Here is a 21,670-nt window from a genome sequence, read left to right as displayed (position 1 = left end):
CCACTCACCAGCGGGCGGTCCTAGACAAGTTCGTCTCACTACTTTGTGCCTCAGTTTCCCCTCGTGTCACACAGCGATGGGTCCCGCCTTTCACGGTTACAGTAAGGCGAGTTCCTACCGTTCCTGCCCCAGCCTTCTCCACCCGTCCACCGCGGGTGGTGCAGTGCTGGTGACTGCGTGGGCTGGGTCTTCTTCTGGAGTCTGAATCTTGTCCTCCCTGGGCTGTGAACGCATCAGGTCACCTCCGCCAGCCACCTACTCCTCTGGGCAGAGGCGGGCAATGCCCCCTGCTCTGCCTGCCCGGGAAGGCCGTGGGCAGTTCCAGGCAGCAAAAGGTCTTGTGCCAGCAAAGCCTCAGACAACCATCTTACCCAAGGACCCCACCGCGCGAGTGAGGCAGCAAGGCCCAAGGGCCGACCCGGCCGGCCACCATGGGATGAATGAGGAGAGCCTTCCCTGCAAGACATGCTCCTCCACCCCCCTCGGGCACCTCTGCTTTCCTCTCCTCGCCACTCAGCGTGGGCCTGGCTGACACTGCCGTCTCTGGGCGGGACACAGGGCAGGAGATTTTCCCACAAAGGCCAAGTGAGTCAGCACGCTGCCTGGCCTCGAGGTCAGGGCTGAATGGGCCTTGCTGCCTGGAGAGGAGGGTCACACAGGGAGGCCGAGGCCGAACGCCGCTGACATTGGGGCTTCACGGCCCGGCTGCGGCCTCACTTCCCTGGCGTCTTCCCGCTCAGGCCTCGGACCAAAAGCCCTCAATATAGGCACCTGCACCCCGGGTCCCGCTGGGTCTGCCTGGGGCACAACCAGGACTGGGACCAGAACCCCTGCGACATAGGTACCTTTGCACCGGATCCCACGTGCCTGGTGCTACTCTGCTGTGACCCTCACCAGCAAGCAGGGGCTTTGCCTGACTCCAGCCAGCCACTGGGCCAGGCCAGCCCCCCAGGATGCCCACTCTGGTCAGCACCAGAAGGCAGCTCTGTGTGCTGGGGCCACAGGGCTTTTCATGGTCTTTAGACTTTTCACTACCTCCTGGCTCATCCCCCACGTGTCACTGACACTCAAACTCAGAAACAAACTGACCCAATAAGGCAGGAGGCGAAAGGCCCAACGGGTAGAGAGCTCTACGGAGCCCCTCTCTGACCTCAGTGTCCCTGTCTGAAACGCAGGGAGGCACTCGGGCCAGGGGGCCTCCTGGGGTCCTGCCTGCTGTGGCGAGGTACCTTCTGTCACCTGCTGCTCCTGCGGTTTCACGTGGAGTGTCCCTTTCAGGTGACAGCAGCAGCTACGTTAATCAGGACAGCGAGCGCCATTTTTCCCGGTGTGAGTGCGCGGCACCCGTAACCTGGTTTCACCCACGGGAAGGTTCTCTCGCCTTCACCTCACGGCCGAGACAGACAGGACAACCAGGCCAGTTCAGGACTTTCCCAGAGTGGCGCCAGGGTCCAAAGGCCCCCGGGCCAGCACTGAGCCGTGGCTGACCCCGAGGCTGCACCCCAAGGGAAGCCTAAACTTGGGGAAACTCGCGACCGGCCGGGCGTGAGCTGGGCCACCTGCATGGTGCCTCGCTCAGTCCTTGCAGCAACCCTGCGGGTCAGTGTTAGTAGCCCACTTTAGAGATGAAGGCACAGGGGATCAGGGAGGTTAAGCGGCCGAGCACGGGGAGTGGGTAACAGCTGCCGGCCCAGCCCGGGCTGAGAGGTCGTGGGGACGCAGCAGCCCACTGACACTGCAGAGGGAAGGGCCCGGCCCTGCCGCTCGCCTCAGCTTCTCCAGCTGCAGAATGGGGTGACAGCAGCTGCCCCCCACCCCTGCCTCCCAGGGGCTGCCCTCCACGAGCACAGAACAAAATGATGGGAATACAATACACAGGGTTTTAGGGAACTGCTTTTTCTCTTCCATGAGGAGCGCAGCCCTGGGCTCTTGCACCCACAGGACATCAGAGAATTGCGTCTAACCCCCTCATCGTCCAGACAGGGAAACTGAGGCCCCAAGTGAGGCCACGACTTGTCCCACGTCAGAGGTAGCCAGTGCCAAAGCAGGATTGAGGTCAGCTTGTCCTTCATACTCAGGGTTGCCCCTCCAGACCCCTGTAACGAATGCTCTATCATGTCTCAGAGGAAAATAAATGCTGGGAGCTCTCCGTTTAACCAGCATGTCTGGAAAATATGGTTAAAATCACACATTCTTACTTCTGAACTGCAGCTGGTGACTTAAACTGCAGAGCACCAAAAGAAAAATGCTTCGATTAGAAGGTGTAGATTGTACAACTCTCGTGAACAAACACACTAAAACTGTGTATTAGTTTTGTACAGTTTATGTGGCTGAACTCTATGTGAATTATACTTCTGCAAAGCCTGTTTATTTATTTATTTATTATTACTTTTTTAACGTTTATTTACTTTTGAGACAGAGAGAGACACGAGCATGAACAGGGGAGGGTCAGAGAGAGGGAGACACAGAATCTGAAACAGGCTCCAGGCTCTGAGCTGTCAGCACAGAGCCCGACGCGGGGCTCGAACTCACGGACCGCGAGATCATGGCCTGAGCCAAAGTTGGACGCTTAACCAACTGAGCCACTCAGGCGCCCCCGATCCGTAAAGCTGTGAAAGAAAGGAAAGAAAGAAAGAGAGAGAGAGAGAGAGAGAGAGAGAGAAGGAAAGAAGAAAGAAAGAAAGAAAGAAAGAAAGAAAGAAAAGAAAGAAAGAAAGAAAGGAAAGAAAGAAAGAAAGAAAAGAAAAGGAAGAAAGAAAGACACAGAGAGAAACAAAGAAAGAAAAAGGAAGGAAAGGAAAGGAAGGAAAGAAGAAAGAAAGAAAAAGAAAGAAGAAAGAAAGACAGGGAAAGAAAGGAAAGAAAACTCATAATGTCCAGAGCTGGGAGGGATCTCAGATGCCATCGACTCCAATTATCTGTCCCTCCTCCCATGCTGCAGATCTGCAAACTGAGGCCCAGTTAGGATTTGCCTCAGGCTACATGGGGAGCCACGCTCAGGCAGCTTCTAGCACCCCTCTGCTACTTGACCACAAGCTTCCCCAAATCCCTGGGTTTAAAGCTCCAGGCCAGTGATACAGAACAGTGGCACCCCCAAGCGGGGCTGAGGACTCACCCCCTCCTCGTGCCCCCAGGTCATCGTGCAGCGGTCGCTGTCCGCCCGGGACCTGAACCACGCCAAGGCGGGCTCCATCCTGGCCAGCTACCTCAAGATGCTGCCCATGGGGCCTGATCATCATGCCAGGCATGATCAGCCGTGCGCTGTTTCCAGGTAGAACAGGACACCGGGGGCTGGGCCCGGGGCTGCAGGGGGTCCAGGGTTCTGGGTCCCTGACCTGCAGTGCTCACCGGGAGGAGAGGCAAAGGACGAATGTGAGGTTGTTTCCTAGCCTTAGGGGAGAGGGGAGGAGAGTGCTCCCCAGGGCCATAATCAAAGGGATTGACATGGAGGTGGCTTGGCATAAAGGTCCAGACAAGGGACCACTTACTGCTGTGTGACCTCAGGGCTAGAAAGAACCATCTCGGTGCGGTCAGCAAACAAGGGAGGGGGTCAACCGCTATGGCAGGGCCGAGTTGACTCCCTGTAACACCAGTGTCTGAAATCTCTGGGTATGTTAGGTGCGTTTCCTTTCGGCTCCCAGTGGCTGGCTTAGGTTGACTTTGTGGGGCACTGAGGCTGTGGGTGCCCAGCGTTGGGTTGGGACCAGCCACGCGTGTGGCCCTGGGGTGGTTGCCACCTACCCCCCTCCCTCTGCTCATCAGTTTCTCCATCTGTACATAGCGTGCAAAGCTGTCTGATCTGGGGATGCGGCACCCCAGCAGGTGACCACACTGGGTGCTTGGGGCTGGGGGAGGGGCTCCCAGGACCCCTCACGTGCGGGGACCCCGACCCACCTGGGTCTCCTTGTCCGTGGAGTGCGGAGCCTGCATCCTCCTTGGAGTACCCGCCTCTTCTCTCTCCCGACCTGGGACCCACGGCGAGCCACCCAGGGGTCCACCAAAGGTCCCGCGGGTCATGTGGGGGGCACTCAGCTGTCGTCGGGGGGGCTGGGCTGGCCCGTTGGCTACCTGCTCCGAGTGGCGCCTCTGCAGAGGGGCTGAGCGCCCCCTCACCTCAAAGTACTCGTCTGACACAGAAGAGGAGGCCGCCGAGGGCCGCCGGGGGCCAGGGCCAAGGCCAGAGCTGCCTGAGAGGCTGTCCTGGTCACTGAGGGTCACATAGTCATCATCATCTTCCTCCTCGTCCCCATCTAGCCCATTGGGGATCACCGCTCCGTGGCCGTCAGGGTCATCCTGGGTCACAGACACCTGCCGCTGGAGTGGGGCATGGCCTGGGCCCGGTGTCCTGGGCGGCTCATGGTCTGTCCCATTCTGGGGCGTCTCCTCCCCTGGGGCCTCCAGGGCCCAGTCCACACCGTCGCCGCCGTGCTGGGCAAGCAGCTCTGCCACAGGGACTGTCCGGGGCTTGGGCACGGGGGGCTGTGGCTCAGGGTCCCCCTGGGGAAGGCCGTTCTTAGCGTTCTCAGCTGGGACCCTGTCCTCGGGGGCACCGGGCCCGGGGGTGGGGCCACAGTCCTGGCTTTGCCTCCACAGCTGGGTGCCAGCTTGGGAAGTGTCTCGGATCTTGATGCGGTTCATCTGGCTGGGCTGGGGGTTCCAGATGTTGGGGTCGATGATATTGATGTAGCCCAGGATGTCACTGCCAGGCTCCGGGTCCGGCTCCACCCACGTGGGCAGGTACTCGAACATGTTGGCCCGCTCCAGGTTGAGCAGCCCAGGGTGGATAGGTGGGGGCGCCTCGGCGAGGTCTCCCGGCCGCTCGGCCAGCGCCGCGCCCCGCAGCCCCGGGGGCTTCTTCCCCTCCTGCTTCTCATAGGAGGTCTTGGCGATCTCGTCGGCACTCTTGGCCTTGACCAGCGCGTACTTGGGGTTGACGAGCTTCTTGGCTACCGTGCCCGAGGGCACCAGTGGTACCATGGAGGGCAGCACGATGGGCTCTGGCTCCGGCTCCTTCTCCATGGGGACGCCCTTGAGGCTGACACCGTGGGACATGAGGTACAGCTCCTGGAACTGCCGGTCAAACATCTCCACCACCTGGCCAGACAGCACGGAGATCACGTTGCGGTCTGTCCTCGCGGCCGACCACGTGAAGCTGCAACACAGGGGGAGGGGGCAGCCCGGTCAGGCACGTGGGGGCCTGCCCCCCTCCCTCCAGCCTGGGGCCCCCCACCGTGCACCCACAGGCCGGTGTTCATCAGACTGTGGCCCCGGGGCCCCGGATGGAACCAAGAAGCGAGCAGGGGCAGGGAACGGCACAAGCCTCGGGGTCAGACCTGAGTCTGGGACAAGTCGCTTACACCGAGGCCGCTCCCACCTGTGTAAAACAGCACAGCGTGGGGCTCCTCTTGGGGGTTAGGGCCCCCTGTAAGGCCGCTCACAGAATGCCCGGAACATCCCTGCTGTCATCCCGTGCACATGGCAGGTGCTATCGCCCGTGACTTTGCCGCCAAGCCCAGCGTGGCTGTGGGCAGCCCCCGCCCTGTGCCCCCTGCTCGGTGGGGCTTGCAGAGCTGGGCCACAGCCATCCTCATCATGGCCCATCCTCGAAGGCGGCTCTAGGAGTGACCGCCCTGTGCGCCTGGCCCACACCCATCTCTAGGCTGGTGACACCTCAGGCTGGAACAACAGTCTTAAAGACAAAAGCCCTCCCCAGCCCGTTTCCGGAGACAGGCGGGCGGCGTGAGGGCGTGCCCCAGCCCCGCTCACACCTCAGCAGTTTTGGGACCAGTGAACCGGAATAACCAGGGTGTCATAAGGCAGGATTAAGGGCAGAAACCATCTGGGAACCGGAGCCACCTCTGTCCCCAGCCCCCAGAAAGCTGGAGAGTCACCTGTAGGAGCCGCAGATGGCCCGGTCTCCATCCACGAACATGAACTTCTGGGCCAGGGCACCCTTGAACTTGGTGGCCGACCGTGTGAAGAACTCTGTTCCCCCGCTGCTCCGCACCCTGAGATTCTGTGTTGGGGCGACAGGAGGCAGAATTACATGTGATCAGAGCACTGACCACACTGGCAGGGTGTGCGGGGGACAGGGGCTCGGATGGGGAAGGATGGGGCAGTGAGGCCTGGAGAAAGGGGGTGCTGTACGTGGGGACCACAGGGTCTAGACCAAGGTGGCGAGTGCAGCGATATGAAGGTAGAAAGTGGGGGGGGTGGTGTGTGTGACAGTGACAAAGGGCATGGGGCAGGGTGTTCTGGGTGTGACCCGAAGGCTGTCCACAGGGCAGCCCTGGGCAGGAGAAGACCTGCGTGGCCAGGCCAGCTTGGGAAAAGCCGGTGCAGGTGGCGGGAGGCTATTGCAGGGTCTTGAGCAGGTGGGGCGTGCAGACACAATTTAGAAAAGTCCTCTGGCGGCTGTGCAGCTGGGGATGGGGGGGCCTGCTCTCGGGGAACCTGGGGATTGCACGCGGGCAAGTCTGTGGCCTTCCCAGGGTGAGTGAGCGGCCCTGTGGCTCCAAGCAAGCTAGAAGGGCCCCGAGAGACCATGGGAAGGGAAGGGAAGACCCAGAGGGAGCAGACCCGGGGCCACCACTGCCTCCCGTCAGAGCCAGGTCGCTCCTGCCTTTCTCTGGACTCTCTGACCACCTGAGGCCTCCCTGGTGCGCAGTCTGTGGGGCCCTGTGGCACTCTCTTTCCACCAGGAGAGTTGGGGCACAGCAGACCCCAGGAAGGGCAAAGCGAGTGTGGCTGAGGCCCAGGAGTGGAGGGGACAGTTGAGGGGACCCCAAAGTAGAGCCTCAGGATGGGAAGGACACTTGTGCTCATCTGGTGCAGGTAATTCCCCAGAGCAGAGATGTGCCTCTGGAGGACTGGGGTCAGGCTGGGAATTTCATTGTTTTATCTATTTATTTTGAGAGACAGAGAGAGAGAGAGAGCACAAGTGGGGACGGGGCAGAGAGAGACAGGGAGAGAGAGAGAATCCCAAGCGGGCTCTGTACCACCGGTGCAGAGCTTGACGCGGGGCTCAAACTCATGAACCTCGAGATCACGCCCTGAGCCGAAGTCAGATGCTTCACTGACTGAGCCACCCAGGCACCCCAGGAATTTCATTTTTAACACAAGCCCCAGTGAATCTGACACCTGTCCGGGGCAGGAACCCCCTTGACAGCATCCTGATCAGTCTGCCCACGGGTCACTGTGACAGGAGTCACTCCCTCCAGAGGGCATCATACCTCTGTGGCTTCCCCGTCGCCCTCGCCCACTCACTGGCCCCCGCTTACTAACTGCCCACTCGTACACTCATTCCTCCACCCTGCCAAGCCCCCAGCCACACACACAGAAAGGACTGTGACCAGGACGCCCCGCTGGAGGTGAGGGAGGAGGCAGATGAGTTAGAGCCCCCAGTGTGGGGGGCCGGGACAGGCTCCAGGGAAAGCCTGCCATCGAAAGAGGGCGAGAGGATGAGTGGGGCAGGCAGGAAGAGGGTGCAGCATTCCAGACGTGGGAACACAAAGGCCTGGTAACAAAAGCAGCCTAAGACCCGAGAGGACAGGACGAGGACGTCTCGGGAGGAGGGTGGGTGATGGAGCCTGTAGAACAGGTTCAGCCCGATGCCCATGCAAGACCCCACACCTGCTTAAGGGCCTGGCTCAGCCCTGTGGGCAGTAGGGAGCCATGGAAGGATTCAGAGCAGGAGTGACCGGGTTGGAGCTGCCCCTCAAAAACAGTTCTGGCACCCAACGGTGGGGCAGGGGGGGAGGGCGCATGAAGTGAATAAGAAGCAGGAAGTGGAGGACAGGGAGGGACGGCCTGAGTCAGGGCAGGGGCAGCAGAGAGAAGGGAGCGGGAGCCTACCCTCCGCTCGGGCCCCCGGCCCAAGGGCGCTCCTGTGTCTGTTCCCTCTGTGATAGGTCTCAGACCCCTCTCCGCTGGGCAGCCTGAGGGCAGTACCCAGAGCTTATGGGGCGGGCATGGATGTCCACCTGGCTGTGGGCTGAATAATCGCTGGGTGTTGGGCCCAGCCCAGTAGGCAGATAAGCCTTTACTCCCAGGGCCGGCTCCCCTGCCCCCCAGGCTGCCTGTCTGTACACAGCCAGCTCAGCAGGAAGCTGGCCATGACCCAGGACAATTAGTGCTCGTGACTTTGTACCCAACACGGAGCATGCTCAGGGACCAGAAGTTGTAACAAAGATCCTGGAGGCGCTTCGAGGCCTTTTCCAGTCACCTGCGCCCGACCACAGCCTGGTTCTGTGGCTTCTGTGGGCTCCCGGCCCAGAGCTCTGCATGCTGGGGCCACAGGCCTCTCCTCAGCCCGGAAGAACAGCCTCAATTCCCCCCTCACCGGTGTCTGCCCCCGCCCACCTCAAAGCGTGGCCCCGTGAAGGGCCCAGGAGGTCACCACCTACATCTCAGAGTGACTCAACTCCAGGAGAGAGGCAGCCTTGGCTGTGCCAGATTCGCTGTGGGACTCTAAGTGGGTCTCTGGCCCTCTCTGGGCCTTAGTTTCCCTGTCTGCATGCTGCACGGATGGCCTCGACTCTAAGGCCCATCCAATCCCGGGGCTGTTTGTTCCCGGGTGGGTCCCGCCCAATGGGGCCTGGCCCAGATGAGGTAACGTCTCGGGAGTCAGGGCTCGGGTGAGCGCAGGGAGAGGATCCCACAAAGCTGCATTGTCTCCGAGCCCCGGGGCACCCCCAGCAGAGCACAGAGCAGGCAGGGTGGAGGGCACCCAGGCTGGCTCAAGAGGAGTGGCCGGGGCAAGCCCGTGGACCCTCTGGAACCTCAACTTGCTCGTGTGTCAAAGGGGCAGTGATGGGTCCCTGAGAGGACATCGGGGGGACGGCTGGGCAGTGTTTCATCCACTCCAAGAGCAGCTCTTGCCCCAGCCACGTATGGGGCACGGCGTGGGGGACACTAGGCTGGGGCAAACCTGTAGCGCCCTGCCTGTATCCCCCACGGGGCCTCTTAAGCTCACAAAGATGCCACTTGACCCTGTACTGAGCTGGCCGTGGCCCACACGTGGGACAGTGGTAGGCAAAGGGGACCAGCCCAGTGCCCCTCCCCCCGGAGCTCTGGTCAAACATGGCTCCAGTCCTGGCACCAAACGGATGCCAGCTGGGCCTCCCTACACCTCAGTTTTCTCACCCGTGAAACGGGCCTACCCGCTCTTATGCTTCAGGGCTGCTGCGAAGACTGAAGGAAGCCACGGTGCACGTGGCTGAGGGCCAGCAAGGTGCCCGGCACTCAGCGGGGGCTCCATAATTTGAGGTGCCAAAGTAGGATGTGACACCACATGCAGTGTGCCCGGGATACGATCCGTTCTGCTCAAGTGGCAAGAGGGGACTGACACAGAGGACCAGAACATATCTAGAGTGTCATAGGTCAGGCCCAGAGAGGCCAGGACTGTCGGCCGTGTGTGACTGTCAGGTGGGCTCAGGGAGGGGGAGTGACCGACCCATGGTCTCCCAGTAGGTGGAGTCCAGCCCCCAGCTGGACCATAGTGGCTCTCTGCAGGGACCTGCTAACATCTCCTGGGCCCGAGGAGAAGTGGGGAGGCCCGGAGACACATCCTGACCGGGTCTGGCCGGTGACAGCGAGATCGGGCCAACCGTGCAGACTGCAGGGGACAGAGCACCCGTGTCCCCATGCTGGGATGAACAACAAGAAGCTGAGATGAACAGCACCCTCAGGGGTAGGGGATGGGGCAGGGCTGAGCCAGCCCAGCTCCAGGACCCTGATGTCTGAGGGGCCCCTGGCTCTTCCCCTACGGTGGGTTGCTCACTGCTGGTATTCCGGGCTAGGCGATTCCCTGTTGTGGGGACTGTCCTGTGCACGCTTAACAGTGTCCCTGGCTGCTACCTGCCAGGTTCCAATAGTACCCTCCCAGTCACAACCGTTAAAAAAGTCTCCAAACATTGCCAAATATCCCAAGCCAGGCAAACCCCGCTTGGTTGAGAAGCATTGCCCCACACCCCGAGTCCGTTACAGACCCAGGCCAGGATCAGAGACGGCCGGACGGGAGGGGAGGGGCACCAGAAGGGGGCCAAGGCTGGCCTGGCCAGCGTGGAACCCAAGCCACAGGCTGAATCCTGTATCCTCATCAAGTGCCTTCCCACGGCCACGGTGGCTGGAGTTTTCTTGTTCATCAGAAATAGGTCCGGCCTTAGCCCAAGTAGCTGCTGGTTTTTCCAGTTTGGCCGCACAGAGCCGACTAGCTTTTCAGATCAGTCAGGCATCTCACAGCTCTGGTCCTGTCTCAGCTGTGAGGCTGGAGGCCCAGCCTGGCTCCCCCTGCCTCTGGGGCATCCCTCAGCCCTCAGTCTCACCCCAAATGTGACTGGGTCACCTGGCGTGGCTCATTCCCACACTCCCTGCTTGAGAGAGTCAGGGGCCAGCTGAGCCAGCAGGCTGGGGTGCTTGGGGATGGCCGGGACCCTCACACCCGGGAAGGTGCTGGTGCGTGTCTTCCCACTTGACCTCAAAATCAAAAGCAAGAGAGGGGTTGGCCCACACAATACACCGGCTGTTTGCAGAATGTGTTGTGTGAGCTCGAGGCTCAGGAGGCAGGAGGCTGGGGTGCAGGGCACCTCAAGGGCTGCCTGGAGGTGAGAGTGTGAGGGCAGTCCCCAGCCAGAACACAGCTTGAAGGGGAAGGGAAAGGGAAAACGAGGCCCAGAAAGATTCAGTATCTCTGCCCAAGGTTACAGTGCAGGTGGCAGAGATGGGCGCAGGCCTGGCTCCTGGCGTTGCCCAGACTGGTGCCCGACACCCCCACAGTCACAAGGATGACCCCACCAGGGTCAGACCTGTATCCTGGGCCCGTAGGAGCTGAGGGCAGGTCGCTGCAGAGCTGGGCAGGGGTGGCGGGCAGCCGAGGGCGGGCCCAGGGATTACCGGCAAAGGAAGTGCTCCTGAGACAGGTCCGGGCCCAGCTGGCCCGCGGGCAGGGAGGTAGGCCGAGCAGGCAGGCCCTCGACAAGGTGACACTTGGCCAGGGCTGGGCGCACAGGAGCCTCTGGCCACCTGCCCAGGCTGTGGAGCAGGCGGGCTCAACAGCAAGAATGAGGAGGTCAGGGTCACACGTTCTTTCCCAGGAAGGTACCTGACCCTCCGTGGCACCCAGCTCCTGGGCCCATCACTCTGCAGAGCCTGCTAACATTCCCCAGAGCAGGGAGGTGGTGAGCAGGGCAGAATGTGCCAAGGACCCCTGGGGTGAGCTGCCCCTCCCATGCTTCGGGCTATGGCCTCATTTCGAGCTCAAGTGTTGGGGGGTTGGCCTCACACACACCCTCCCCCGCCTGGGGCCTGGGGTTTATAATTTCTTGTTATTGCTAACAGCCGCGTAACTCCCCTTAGCGCACAGAGCGCTTTTACAGCCATTGTCTCCTCTCATTTCATCCTCAAACAACCCTATGAGACATCATTACGGCCACGAGGCACCGGAGGCTCAGACAGGTGGAGCCACGTGCCCAAGGCCCACGCTGGCTTGGCACAGTGAGCCGTGCAGCCTTCTGGGTCACGTTCTCAGCCCAGTCCTGCCTCCCCCCCACCTCCTGGGAGCTCCGAACGCTCCGAGCAGACTTGCATCTGAGCCTCTGCTGCTGAGGAAAGGCACTGGACAGGGGGCTGGGCCTCGGAGCGGCCAATCCTGGGTTCAGATCCCGCCTGGCATGGACAAGCTTCTTCATCCTGCCCCGGGAGCATGCAGGCCCTGAGCAATGGGATGGGCGTCAGGTGTGCACTGGGCACGCGGCAAGGGTGCAGTGGGGATGGGCCCGGAGGTTCTCTGATCTGCTGCCCACAGGGCAGAGGCTTCTGTGGTCACCTTTCAAAAGACGCCTCTTACACGCTCTGGACCTCTCCAGCATGAGCTGTCTGCCCCGGGAGTCGACGCTTGGTGCTAATTACACGGCGGGCAGCGCGGTGGTGGGTGAGCGCGGGGCTTGGGGTCAGCCGGCCGGAGAGACCACATAAAAATGGCCCCACAGCCACCGACTCTCCGCCTGGAGAGCTCACAGCCACTTGAAAGGCCTCAGCGGGGATGGGTGGGCACAACTGACAGATACTGCCAAATTACAGCCACAGGAGCCCAGCCCCTCACTGACCAGCCCGGCGTCGCCCCTTCTCCAGGGACTTTGCTCAGATCACAGGCCTGAAGCCCAGGGGATTCTGACCCGTCAGAAGCTGGGGCTCAGCCAGGAAGCCCCCACACCCCGTATGTTTAACCTAATGGGCAGCAAGTTAAACACCTGCACAGGTGCCTCCATTTCCCCATCCGTGAAATGGGAACAACTGCCCTATCCCATCGGGTCGTCATGCAGAATAAATAAAATAACCATGTGAAGTGTCTAGGATGGGGCCGACCCAAGTGAAATACTATGGAAGTGTCAGCTGTTGTCATGCATACTGATCTGTACTCTCTGGGGAACGTGCTGCCCACCGTAGGTGCCAAATGACAGCTGGGTGGAAGGAGGGCTCCTCCTGCCCGCAAGCGAGGGATCAAGTGCAGGGTATCTGAGCGGAAGAGCCCAGCCCCCTGGCCCATCTGCCTCTCTTTGGGACCAGTGAAATCCTAGAGCCCAGAGACAGGAAGTGATGTGCTCAAGGACACACAGCAAAGCAGTGTGAAGAACCCAGGTTCACCCCGATCCCTCCACCTCTGCTCCATGGTGACCTTCTCTAGAAAACCCTTTCTACTCTGCTCTCCCTCCTCAAGTTTATTTCAACTCTGCAGCCATCAAGGAAGCCTTGCCTGACCTCAACCCGAGGAAGCTGCCTCTGTCAGAGCCAGATCCACCGGTGGGTGGGTGTCACACAGAGAAAGATTCTGGCTTAAGCCCCCAAAAATAACTTCCTGGGAGTCAGAGCTCTCCAGATAGGATGTAAGAAGCTGCTGGAGACCAGGTGGTGAGCACCCTGTCACTGGCAGTGTGCAAGCAAAGACAGGTAACCAGTGTGGCATGGGCTGCTTTGAAATAACATGTGATGTGGCACCTTGCGTGGGTTCCAGTGTCTGATCAACCCTTGATCAACATTTATCTTATCTCTGACTGTTGGAAGTAGTGTCCTGTCCCTCTGGGCATTCAGCCAGAGGTCAGGCGACCACTTGGCAGGAGGCTCTAGGATCACTGAACTCTCTGTGCCAAGCACAGGACTCCATCCCTAGCAGGCAGGTGCTCCAAGTGTTTGTTGACCAACTGAATGACCGCTTGGTCATTCATGACCAGGCAAGCTCACCTTGAGGTGCCCCAGGTGCATGCGGGCCCGCTCACACATGTGCAGGAAGTACTTGACATTGCTCTCATCCACGATGATGTACACGGCCACCTTCCTCTTGAAGCCGGCCTCCAGCAGGTCCTTGAAGATGTCCACGTCAGTGAACATGTCCATGACCACGGCGATCACCTGCGAGCAGGAAGAGACCAGGGCTGTTGGGCAGCGCGGCGGTGGGGACAGGTGCCTCGGCAGGACACTCAGCCCTCCCACGCCCACCACCCTCTCTGGGCGCCCCGCTCGCCTTGCCCCCCATGGCCTCGGGGCTGGGACTGGACTCTCTGGAGCAGCGGCAAATAGAGGAGAAGCACAGTCAACGTGCCCGCTGTTTCCGTAACACGAGACTGCAGAGAACAAAGCCTGTGTATCCTGGCCGGGGAGGCAGGTGCAGGGAAGACAGAACACCTTGGAGTCGGGGGCTGCAGCCTGAGGTTTGGAGCGTGTCAGGGCCAGTCCCCAGAGCAGCCTTCCTTGTGGGTGTCAGGGCTCAGCACGGGGGCGCCCTGTTTTGGTCCCTTCCTGGGCTGCATTCCCGAGCCAGAACAGCAGCCCACACCATCGCCCTCCACCTGCCACCCTGGGACGCCGAGATCAACCCGATGTATCAACAGCTAGGAAGGCAGCATCTGGCACAGCTGTTCTTGAGGTCACCCGTGCAGCTCGGGGCTGCTGTGGACTTTGGCAGGCTTTCTGCTGCCACCTCTCCTACCTGGCTGGACAGAGTCCAAACCAGCATGTGTGACATCTGTCCTCACAATGGCTGACCTCAAGCCTCCTGGACCGGGCTCAGGGTGAGACCCCAAGACGTCAGAGTGCATCTACCCCAAGCCCTAGCCCGACGTGGGCAGTGACATGCTCCAGGCCGGACAGGCAGGGGCACTGGCCTGAGTCAAAGCACAAGGAAGGAAGAAGCAACAGGGAAAGGACAGGGTGGTTGGGATGAGCTCCCCTGTGTGGTCAGCAGACGCTCGGGCCTGGTGGGGCTCGGTGACCATCTTTGGCCTTCTCTCTCGTCCCCCGTCCGTCCCTGTCCCAGCAGGCACTAAGGGGGAGCCCATGAGAATCAGGGCCTGATGCTGACAACCAACACAGACATCCAGCCCCTCCAATCCTTCAAGGCTGGCACCACTGCCCTGTCCAGGGTCTGAGAGCCTTCTGGAGAAGCCTTACACAGAGAGGCCAGGGACTCGGCCATACAATGAACTGGGAACAGTCAGGCTAGAACGTACCCAGGCCCGCTAGGGAGCCAAGTTCACCCCCACCCCCACCATGAGAGTGGCCTGCCCGGCTCCCCTCACTGGGATCCGCAGGCACAGGGTGAAGGAGAGGCAGCCTGGGACCTGCTGGGGATGAGTCTGCACTCTCTGGTGAGCTCACCCAGCTGGTCCCTGCAGGCCCATTTGGGCTCCTCCCTGCCCTGCCCTGCCCCGGACTCGATCTGTGTGACCCTGAGCAAGACGCCTAGCTTCTCTGGGCCCAGCTTTCTCTTTGGCACAACGGGTGCAGTGGAGCTGTGGGACCAGCCAGGGCGCCATGGTGGCTGAGGCCCAGGATTCACTCCGTTCTCTGGGGGACAGCCGCTCGCTGGCTCTGAGTCTCTGAGGGGCTGTTTCGGGTGGGGCAGAGGGAGTTTGTACGGACTACGCAGGGGCTATAGGGTAAGCAGGGAGGAGCCAGTCGAGGCAGACGTTGGTACCAGTTGAGGAGGCGCTTTCTGACCCGAAGTTAGGCAAAGGGTATTGATAGAGAGTGAGTTCCCCGTCCCAGGCGATGTTTAAGGAAAGGCCAGAGATTGCTTGGCGAGGGGGTGGATGAGAGGGCAGATGAGACACGAGGGCAGCCGGGTGGGCTCACAACAGCCTTGGATCTCACCGGTGGAGCATGATGAGACCCTGAGGTGGCTGGGGTGGTGGCAGGGACTTCCTCGCCTGGGATCCCACAGCCCTAGAGCCAGCCCTGGGATCCCCTTGGATAAAGCCGCCCCTGGAAAGGGCGGAGCCAACCCATTTCTCCTCCGAGGCAGCCATCACCCCTCGTTTCCTTGTCTCCCCCACCAGATCGGTCAGGCCCGGTTCCAGGCCCTGCCTGCTGTGGCAGATGGGGACCTGCCCTGGGCCTGGGCTGGGGGACATGCCCCAGCAGGACCCACTCCACGTGTGTCCTTCCCCAGTCACCCTCTAGCAGGTAGGGCACTTGATCCAGGGATCATCTGCTGTTGGGCTGGACCTGTTGGGGCCAGCCCCCCATGGTGCATCCCTTCCACAGGGTCCCCGGGCTGAGCGCCAGCTCTCCCCAAACACTGGGTTCAGTGCCAGGGGGCGGTCAAAGGAGGGCTTGTAACAGGTGCCAGCTGACGCCGGGAGCAGGGAGGGGTGCTTGGTGCCCCCTAGGCCCTGGGATGATGCTGGGGGAGGGGGCTTGGTGCTCCCCACGGAGGCCCCCACAGCTTGTCCAGTCAGAACCAGAGGCTTCCTGGAGGCCCTTGACTTCTGCATGCAGATCCCCATTCTGTGCATGGAAGAGCAGGGGCCAGAACCCGGGTCTCTCGCCCCACCCAGCATGCCTTCTGCTTAAGAAAGTGAGAGCGGTCCCAGGCCCTCACGCCGTGGGGTGGGATGGTATAATGAGCCCCAATAACGGCTACCTCGTTCAATTCTCAAACATGCTGTGAGGCAGTGGTTGTTACTCCCGTTTTACAGATGAGGAAACTGAGGCACGGAGGGATTCACTCCCTTGCCTGATTATCTGTCTGGGTGGCTCAGCCTGCCCATAACACGGTGACCTCATCAAGGGCAGAGCCCCCCGTTCAGATCCCTTGTGGAGGGAGCCTGGCTTAAGGCGGGCCTCAGGGAGCTTCTGTCAACAGAGAATGTGACCAAGTGGCTTGGGCCGCAGCAATGAGGGAAGCCAGGGACAAGCCACAGCTCCTCCTGGGCCCCGGGTTTCCGTATCTGCCACATGGGGGTGTCGGCCTGGCTCACTGCTGTGGTCTATCCAGCCCACAGTGTGGCTTGAGCGCAAAGCTGCTGGCCCCACCCAGAGGGCAACACCAGCCACCTCCTGCCGTCCCAGCTGAGACACACTCTGCAGAGGTCCTGGGCAAGGCCAGGGCCAAAGCCGGGGAGAAGATGGAGGGGGAGGCTGGAAGCTGGAGGTGACCCTGTGCCCTGCCCAGGTGCCCTGCCTAGGTGCCCTGCCTGGCTTGTCTGGGCCAGCTGGAGCATCTCACGGTGCCCACCACTGCCCTGCCTCCAGCTCTGCACCAGCGGCACGGGACTCCCCCCGCCTCCCTGGGTCGACACCCAGTCTGCAACTCCTGGCACCCCCAGAGCTGTTTCTCAGATTCCCTGTGGCCACAGGAACCACTCTTGGAGCAGAAGTGTGCTCACGGGACCAGTGGGTAGAGTAGGTCTGTGGAAGCGCCGGGGGAGGAAGGGCAGGAGTGAGACGGCTAGGGGTTTCTGCACGCAACTGGAAAACCCAGAAAACTGCGGACCGCGGGCCCAGGCTCCGCGGCAGCATCTCTCCCCAGGGGCCCCTGACCCAGCTGACCCCTCCCTAAAACCCCGGGCCTGGAGCCACACACACTATTCTCCTTGCTGGGCCACCTTCCTTTTCTCTGCCACACGGACGACTCCTATCCATGGTCAAACCCCAACTTAAATACCGCTCCCAGCTCCTCTCTGCCATTTGAACGCGAATCGCTTGTGCACTTCTGAAGTGCCACAGCAACCTGCTGAGTGGCAACCTGTCTTCTGAAGGCCTGGACTCTGAGACCCAAGTCAGCGGTTCCCAGAGCTCCCTGTAACACCTGCCCCGCCCTCCTCGGCCACGGAGATGCGTGGAGAAGGCTCAGAGAGAGCCAGCCGTGGTCTGTCCCTTTAAAGTGCTCAGAGCAGACAGGGGAGACAGAAGCAGCCCGCCCATCCTGGAGCCCAGACGCAGTCACGGCAAGGGTGCACAAGGACCCAAGTCCCTGGCCCTCGCTGGGTCTTGGGAAATATAGGCAGGTCTGCCAATTTAAGGCAGAGGGTGGCGGCATGGGAAGACGCATGGCCTTGGGCAAGAACCTTAGTGTCCTGGTGGGGGGTGGTGTGTGTGTGTGTGTGTGTGTGTGTGTGTGAATTAATGCGGGAACAGGGCAAGCTCAGAGCCTCCGCTGTCACTTTCCTGCCTCCTTGGCACACAAACCTGAGTCCTGACCCACCAGACCCACAGTGCACTCCGGGGTGGACAGGCCAGGCATCACCACTCGCCATCCCTACCTCCCTCCGAGCCAGCTGGAAGGCTGGTGCGTGGCAGCAGCTCGCGGGAACAACACAGAGAATGCTGCAGACTGTTCTAAAGTTTGGAACGACGACTCTCTAGACCCTGGATTTGACTTCCACTTCAAGCCACGGCAGAGGAACAGAGCCCACACTGACCCTCCCGCCTTAACAATAAACAACAACACGACAAAAACCAGGCACAATCTGTGAAACTGTGGCCAACAGGACTGCAGCAAGCACAGTGACCCTTGAGAGAAGGGACATGAATGAGGTCAGCCCCAGGACCACCTCAGCTACCTCTGGGATGCAGCAGAGCGGAGGGGGAGACCCTGGTGGGGTCCGGCAGTCTCCAGGAGTTGAGGAGACAAGGCATGCCCGGAGCACGGCAGCTAGAATTTTCAGGATGGAGTACTGGAGGAGATGGGGCTGCAGAGAGTGAACACCAGACGCTACAGGGCCTCCCCTCGAGCCCTCAGCTGGTGGCCAAGTATCACATGCACAGAGGAAACCACGCAGGCTGGGACAAAACTGCTAGAAAAGAGCAGCTGGGACAGTCACCAGTGCTCACACAGGACCAGGAGTCTTTTACGTCCCCACCTCAGCTAGACCACACACCCCTCTAAAACTCAGGGCCTGCAGGAGAGTCCTCAGAAGGATAGTACGTGAGCAGTGGGCAAATAAGGCCTAGACCAGAGGCCCAACTAACTTTTTCTGTAAAGGCCACATGGTAAATACTTCAGGCTTTGCAGGCCATATTGCTCTGACCCACTCAACTCTGCTATTACAGCATGAAAACAAACACAGACGGCACACTAGCAAATGTACGCATCTGTGTTTCATTATTTACAAGCAGGCAGCAGGCCAGAGGTGGTCCTTAGTCCAACTTCTACCCTGGATTAAGTCTTTTCTAGTCCCACTTAATAAAGCGTAAAAAACACCAAACCAAGGGTGACTGGGTGGCTCAGTCGGTAGAGCATCCGACTCTTGATTTCAGCTCAGGTCCTGATCCCAGGGTTGTGGGATCAAGTCTGGCATCAAGCTCCATGGTGAGCGTGGAGCCTGCTTAAGATTCTCTTTCTCTCTCCCTCTGCCCCTCTCCCCTGCTCCCCTCCACCAACTGAATCTCAAGATGTAAAACGATTCAACATTTAAGATGAAAAATACACCGGATGAGATTAATAACAGATTAGACACCATAGAAGAAAAGATGAATGACCTTGAAGACACACAATAGGAACTATCCCAAATGACACATGGTAAGGAACTGAACAACCAGGATCGGCTCAGAGCATCAGCAGACTGGGAGTCCACCTAGAAGGTCCAGGAGGCATGTTACTGGAGTCTCAAAAGTGCTGAGGTGGAGAGGGGTGGGGAGGATAGAAGAACGTTTGAAAAATAGTGTCTATAGCATTTCAACATTTGATGAAAACTTACATCCAGAGTCGGGGAAGCTCAGTGAATTCCAGGCAGAAGAGACGTGAAGAAAACCTCACCGAGGCACATCATAATCACATCACTTAAAGTCCATGATGAAGAGAAAATGTGTAAAGCAGGCAGCGGGGGAAAAGACCATTACATGGTGAGGAACAAAGAAACGGAGGCTTCTCCACAGAATCATCGCAAGCCAGGGAACACCGGAGCAACATCTCTAAGGCACTAAATGCAAAAAACTCTTAACCTAGAATTCTCTACCCGGTGAAAAGAGCTTTCAAAACCAAAATTTTGAGACCCTTCAGACCTACAAAGACTGGGAGGATTCATCTCGGGCAGACCTCCCCTGTAGTTATCACCACCCCCTTGTACACATGGAGGGGTTCAGGCTCCCTGTTGGAGCCACAGGCTCCTCCTCCCTCACTGGCAGGGCAATTACTTTGCTACCCCCCCCACAGATACCCCACCCCCTGCACCCCACCCCTCCCTTGGTGGTAGCAGGATTAAGGCGACACTGTCTGAAAGGCCTAGAAGGTTCTCCAGGCATTGAGGAGGACACCTGGAAGCCGCGGGCCCCACTGTGAGTGACTCTCCCCCTGACTTCTGGCATTCTCCAAACCAGTTTGCCCATCCTCTGGCTCCAAAGGCCTGTCGCCGAGGGCACAGCCTGGTCCTGCGGCCTGGCGGGGGAGTCTGTGTTTGTAATAACACGTGCTGACCCAAGCCAGGGTCGGGATAACCAGGCCAGCTTTCTGACACTCATACAGGCGTCCCTTTTCCAGGGACTAAGCGGGGGCAGTGATGACCACTCCCATTGTCCAGAGAGAGGAATCCCCGTCCCAGAGCCACACAGTCGGCTGGTGGCAGAGACCTCCTGTTTAGGGCTCTTCCCCTGGTGGGGGATCCTGTGTACATTCTAGCTGTGACTCCACCCACCGCCCCCCAGAGCCCACTCTGGGTTCTGAAACAAATTCCTGACCATCAGCACTGCCCTGGGGCATTTGCCACTCCTTCCCTGGGTAGCCCGTAGCCCAGCACTTCCATTCTCCAAGCCTTGGTTTCTCTTCTCGATTAACACGGGGCGGGGAGGCGGGGGGATGGAATGGATAACCCGAGGTCTCTCCCCTCTGACATTCATCAGCCCTGGCACCTTCCCCACCCTCTGGATTATTAAAACAGAAGCCTCATTAAGGCCAATTAAAGGAGGCTGGGGCCTCCTGAGTGCCAAATGACTGCAGCGGACGGGGTCGAAGCACATACTATACTGGTCACACCCAGAGCCCTCTGTCCAGGGGCCCGGCCCAGCCCCATGCAGCCGCGTGGGCCCTGCCCTGAGTCTCCAGCCCTCCCCAGATAGACATCGGCCTCCTCACCAAGGCTCAGGAATGCTGCAGAGGAAAGGGCAGAGCATGGGGGAGGACCAGGTGACCAGGGCTGCGCCCTGTGGATAAGACAGGCCCCTCCCCCTTCCCGTTGGCCCCAAGGGGCCCCAGAGTCCCGCAGTCACAGAGTCCAGCCAACCAGACCACCACGCAGTCATCAGCGCGTGGCACAAGCCGAGGATCTTCAAACTGGAAAATCTCGGACTCGTAAATTCAAAAGCCTGTAAAATCTCAGCTTCTCTGGGATCCAAGGGTGACAGATGCTGAGGTGTCCTCGAGCATCCTAATCCGCCAGGAAGACTGGCCTGGAAAGGACTTCCTTGCCTGAGGCCCCTGGGCCACCTGATGCCCACTCCCCTCTACTGGATCCCACCAAGCCCCTGCTTGAACTCCTCCAGGACGGGGAGCTCACCACTTCTCAACCCAGACTATTCCCTGAGAGAGGCTATCAGGCGAGAGGGAAGGAGGAAGACCCAAGAGAACTGGTATTTATGAAATGCCAGCTCCATGCCAGACATTACACCGAGGGCCTGACATAACCTCTTTTCCCATTTGAGTCCCAGCATGCTTTGAGACAGGTGCTGTCAGAGGGGCAAAGCAACTATCTTGGGACAGCATGGCGAGACAGCAGCAGAGGCCTGGGTGTGGGTCTGAGTGGTATGCAAGCCCATCTGCCCCCCACCCCCTGTGGCGTTTACCCTGGGAAGATTCCCAAGCCTGGAGATCATTCGGGAGCCACGAAGGAGGCTAGAGCAGCCCATGCAGACCAGCGCCTGCCAGGACGCAGGGCGTGGTCCCAGTGTGGAGGGGCGGCCCTGCCCCGCACCGAGCATCCTCGGATCACTCGATAGCTTGTGGGTGGCTCACTGTTACTGCCGCAAGACACGTGGCCAGTCCCCACTTTGCAGATGAAGAAACGGAGGCTCACGGTCACATAGCAAGGGGGTGGCCAAGCTGGAGAGGAGAGCCGGGGGCCCGTGAGAGGACCGGCCCCTCTCTGCTGGCCCAGGGCGAGGACGGTTGGCCTCAAGGTGAGCCTGCCGAGCCGGGGGACCGGGGCTCTGTGGAGCCCCGCGCAGGCCCTGGCCCGCTCTGAGCGCCCTAACCTCAGCGTCCTCCTCTGCGACGCTAATAACGTCGGCAGGGGTTGTGGGAGGGAGCGCCGCCCCTGCCCCAGTGCTCCAAGAGGCTGGCCGGTGCCCTCCTTCCTGGCAGGGCTCCTCCTGGCTCTCCTCAAACTCTCAATTAAGATGCAAACGCCGTTGGGTAGGAAGCCTTGGGAGACACGGAGCTGACACCTGGAACGATGTTATCAGA

General features: G+C 60.1%; 2 protein-coding genes across 2 annotated transcripts in view; one reads left to right on the top strand and one right to left on the bottom strand.

Annotated features, from left to right (window-relative positions):
- The window catches only part of SLC5A10 (solute carrier family 5 member 10), a 58,521-nt gene that overhangs the window by 14,179 nt on the left and 22,672 nt on the right, over positions 1-21,670 (top strand). The window contains 2 exon segments of the mRNA XM_058705628.1: positions 3,135-3,224; positions 3,226-3,271. Coding sequence (XP_058561611.1) covers positions 3,135-3,224; positions 3,226-3,271 — 136 coding nt within the window.
- Positions 1-21,670, bottom strand: part of FAM83G (family with sequence similarity 83 member G) — a 28,481-nt gene that overhangs the window by 1,101 nt on the left and 5,710 nt on the right. Inside the window, exons 3-5 of the mRNA XM_058705627.1 lie at positions 13,237-13,404; positions 5,892-6,016; positions 3,895-5,152 (exon numbers count right to left, since the gene is read on the bottom strand). Coding sequence (XP_058561610.1) covers positions 3,895-5,152; positions 5,892-6,016; positions 13,237-13,404 — 1,551 coding nt within the window. The remainder of the gene's footprint in view (positions 1-3,894; positions 5,153-5,891; positions 6,017-13,236; positions 13,405-21,670) is intronic.

The sequence above is a fragment of the Neofelis nebulosa genome, chromosome 16 (assembly GCF_028018385.1).
Source record: "Neofelis nebulosa isolate mNeoNeb1 chromosome 16, mNeoNeb1.pri, whole genome shotgun sequence".
In the NCBI taxonomy this organism is placed as follows: domain Eukaryota; kingdom Metazoa; phylum Chordata; class Mammalia; order Carnivora; family Felidae; genus Neofelis; species Neofelis nebulosa.
This window is presented reverse-complemented; position numbering and strand designations above follow the sequence as displayed.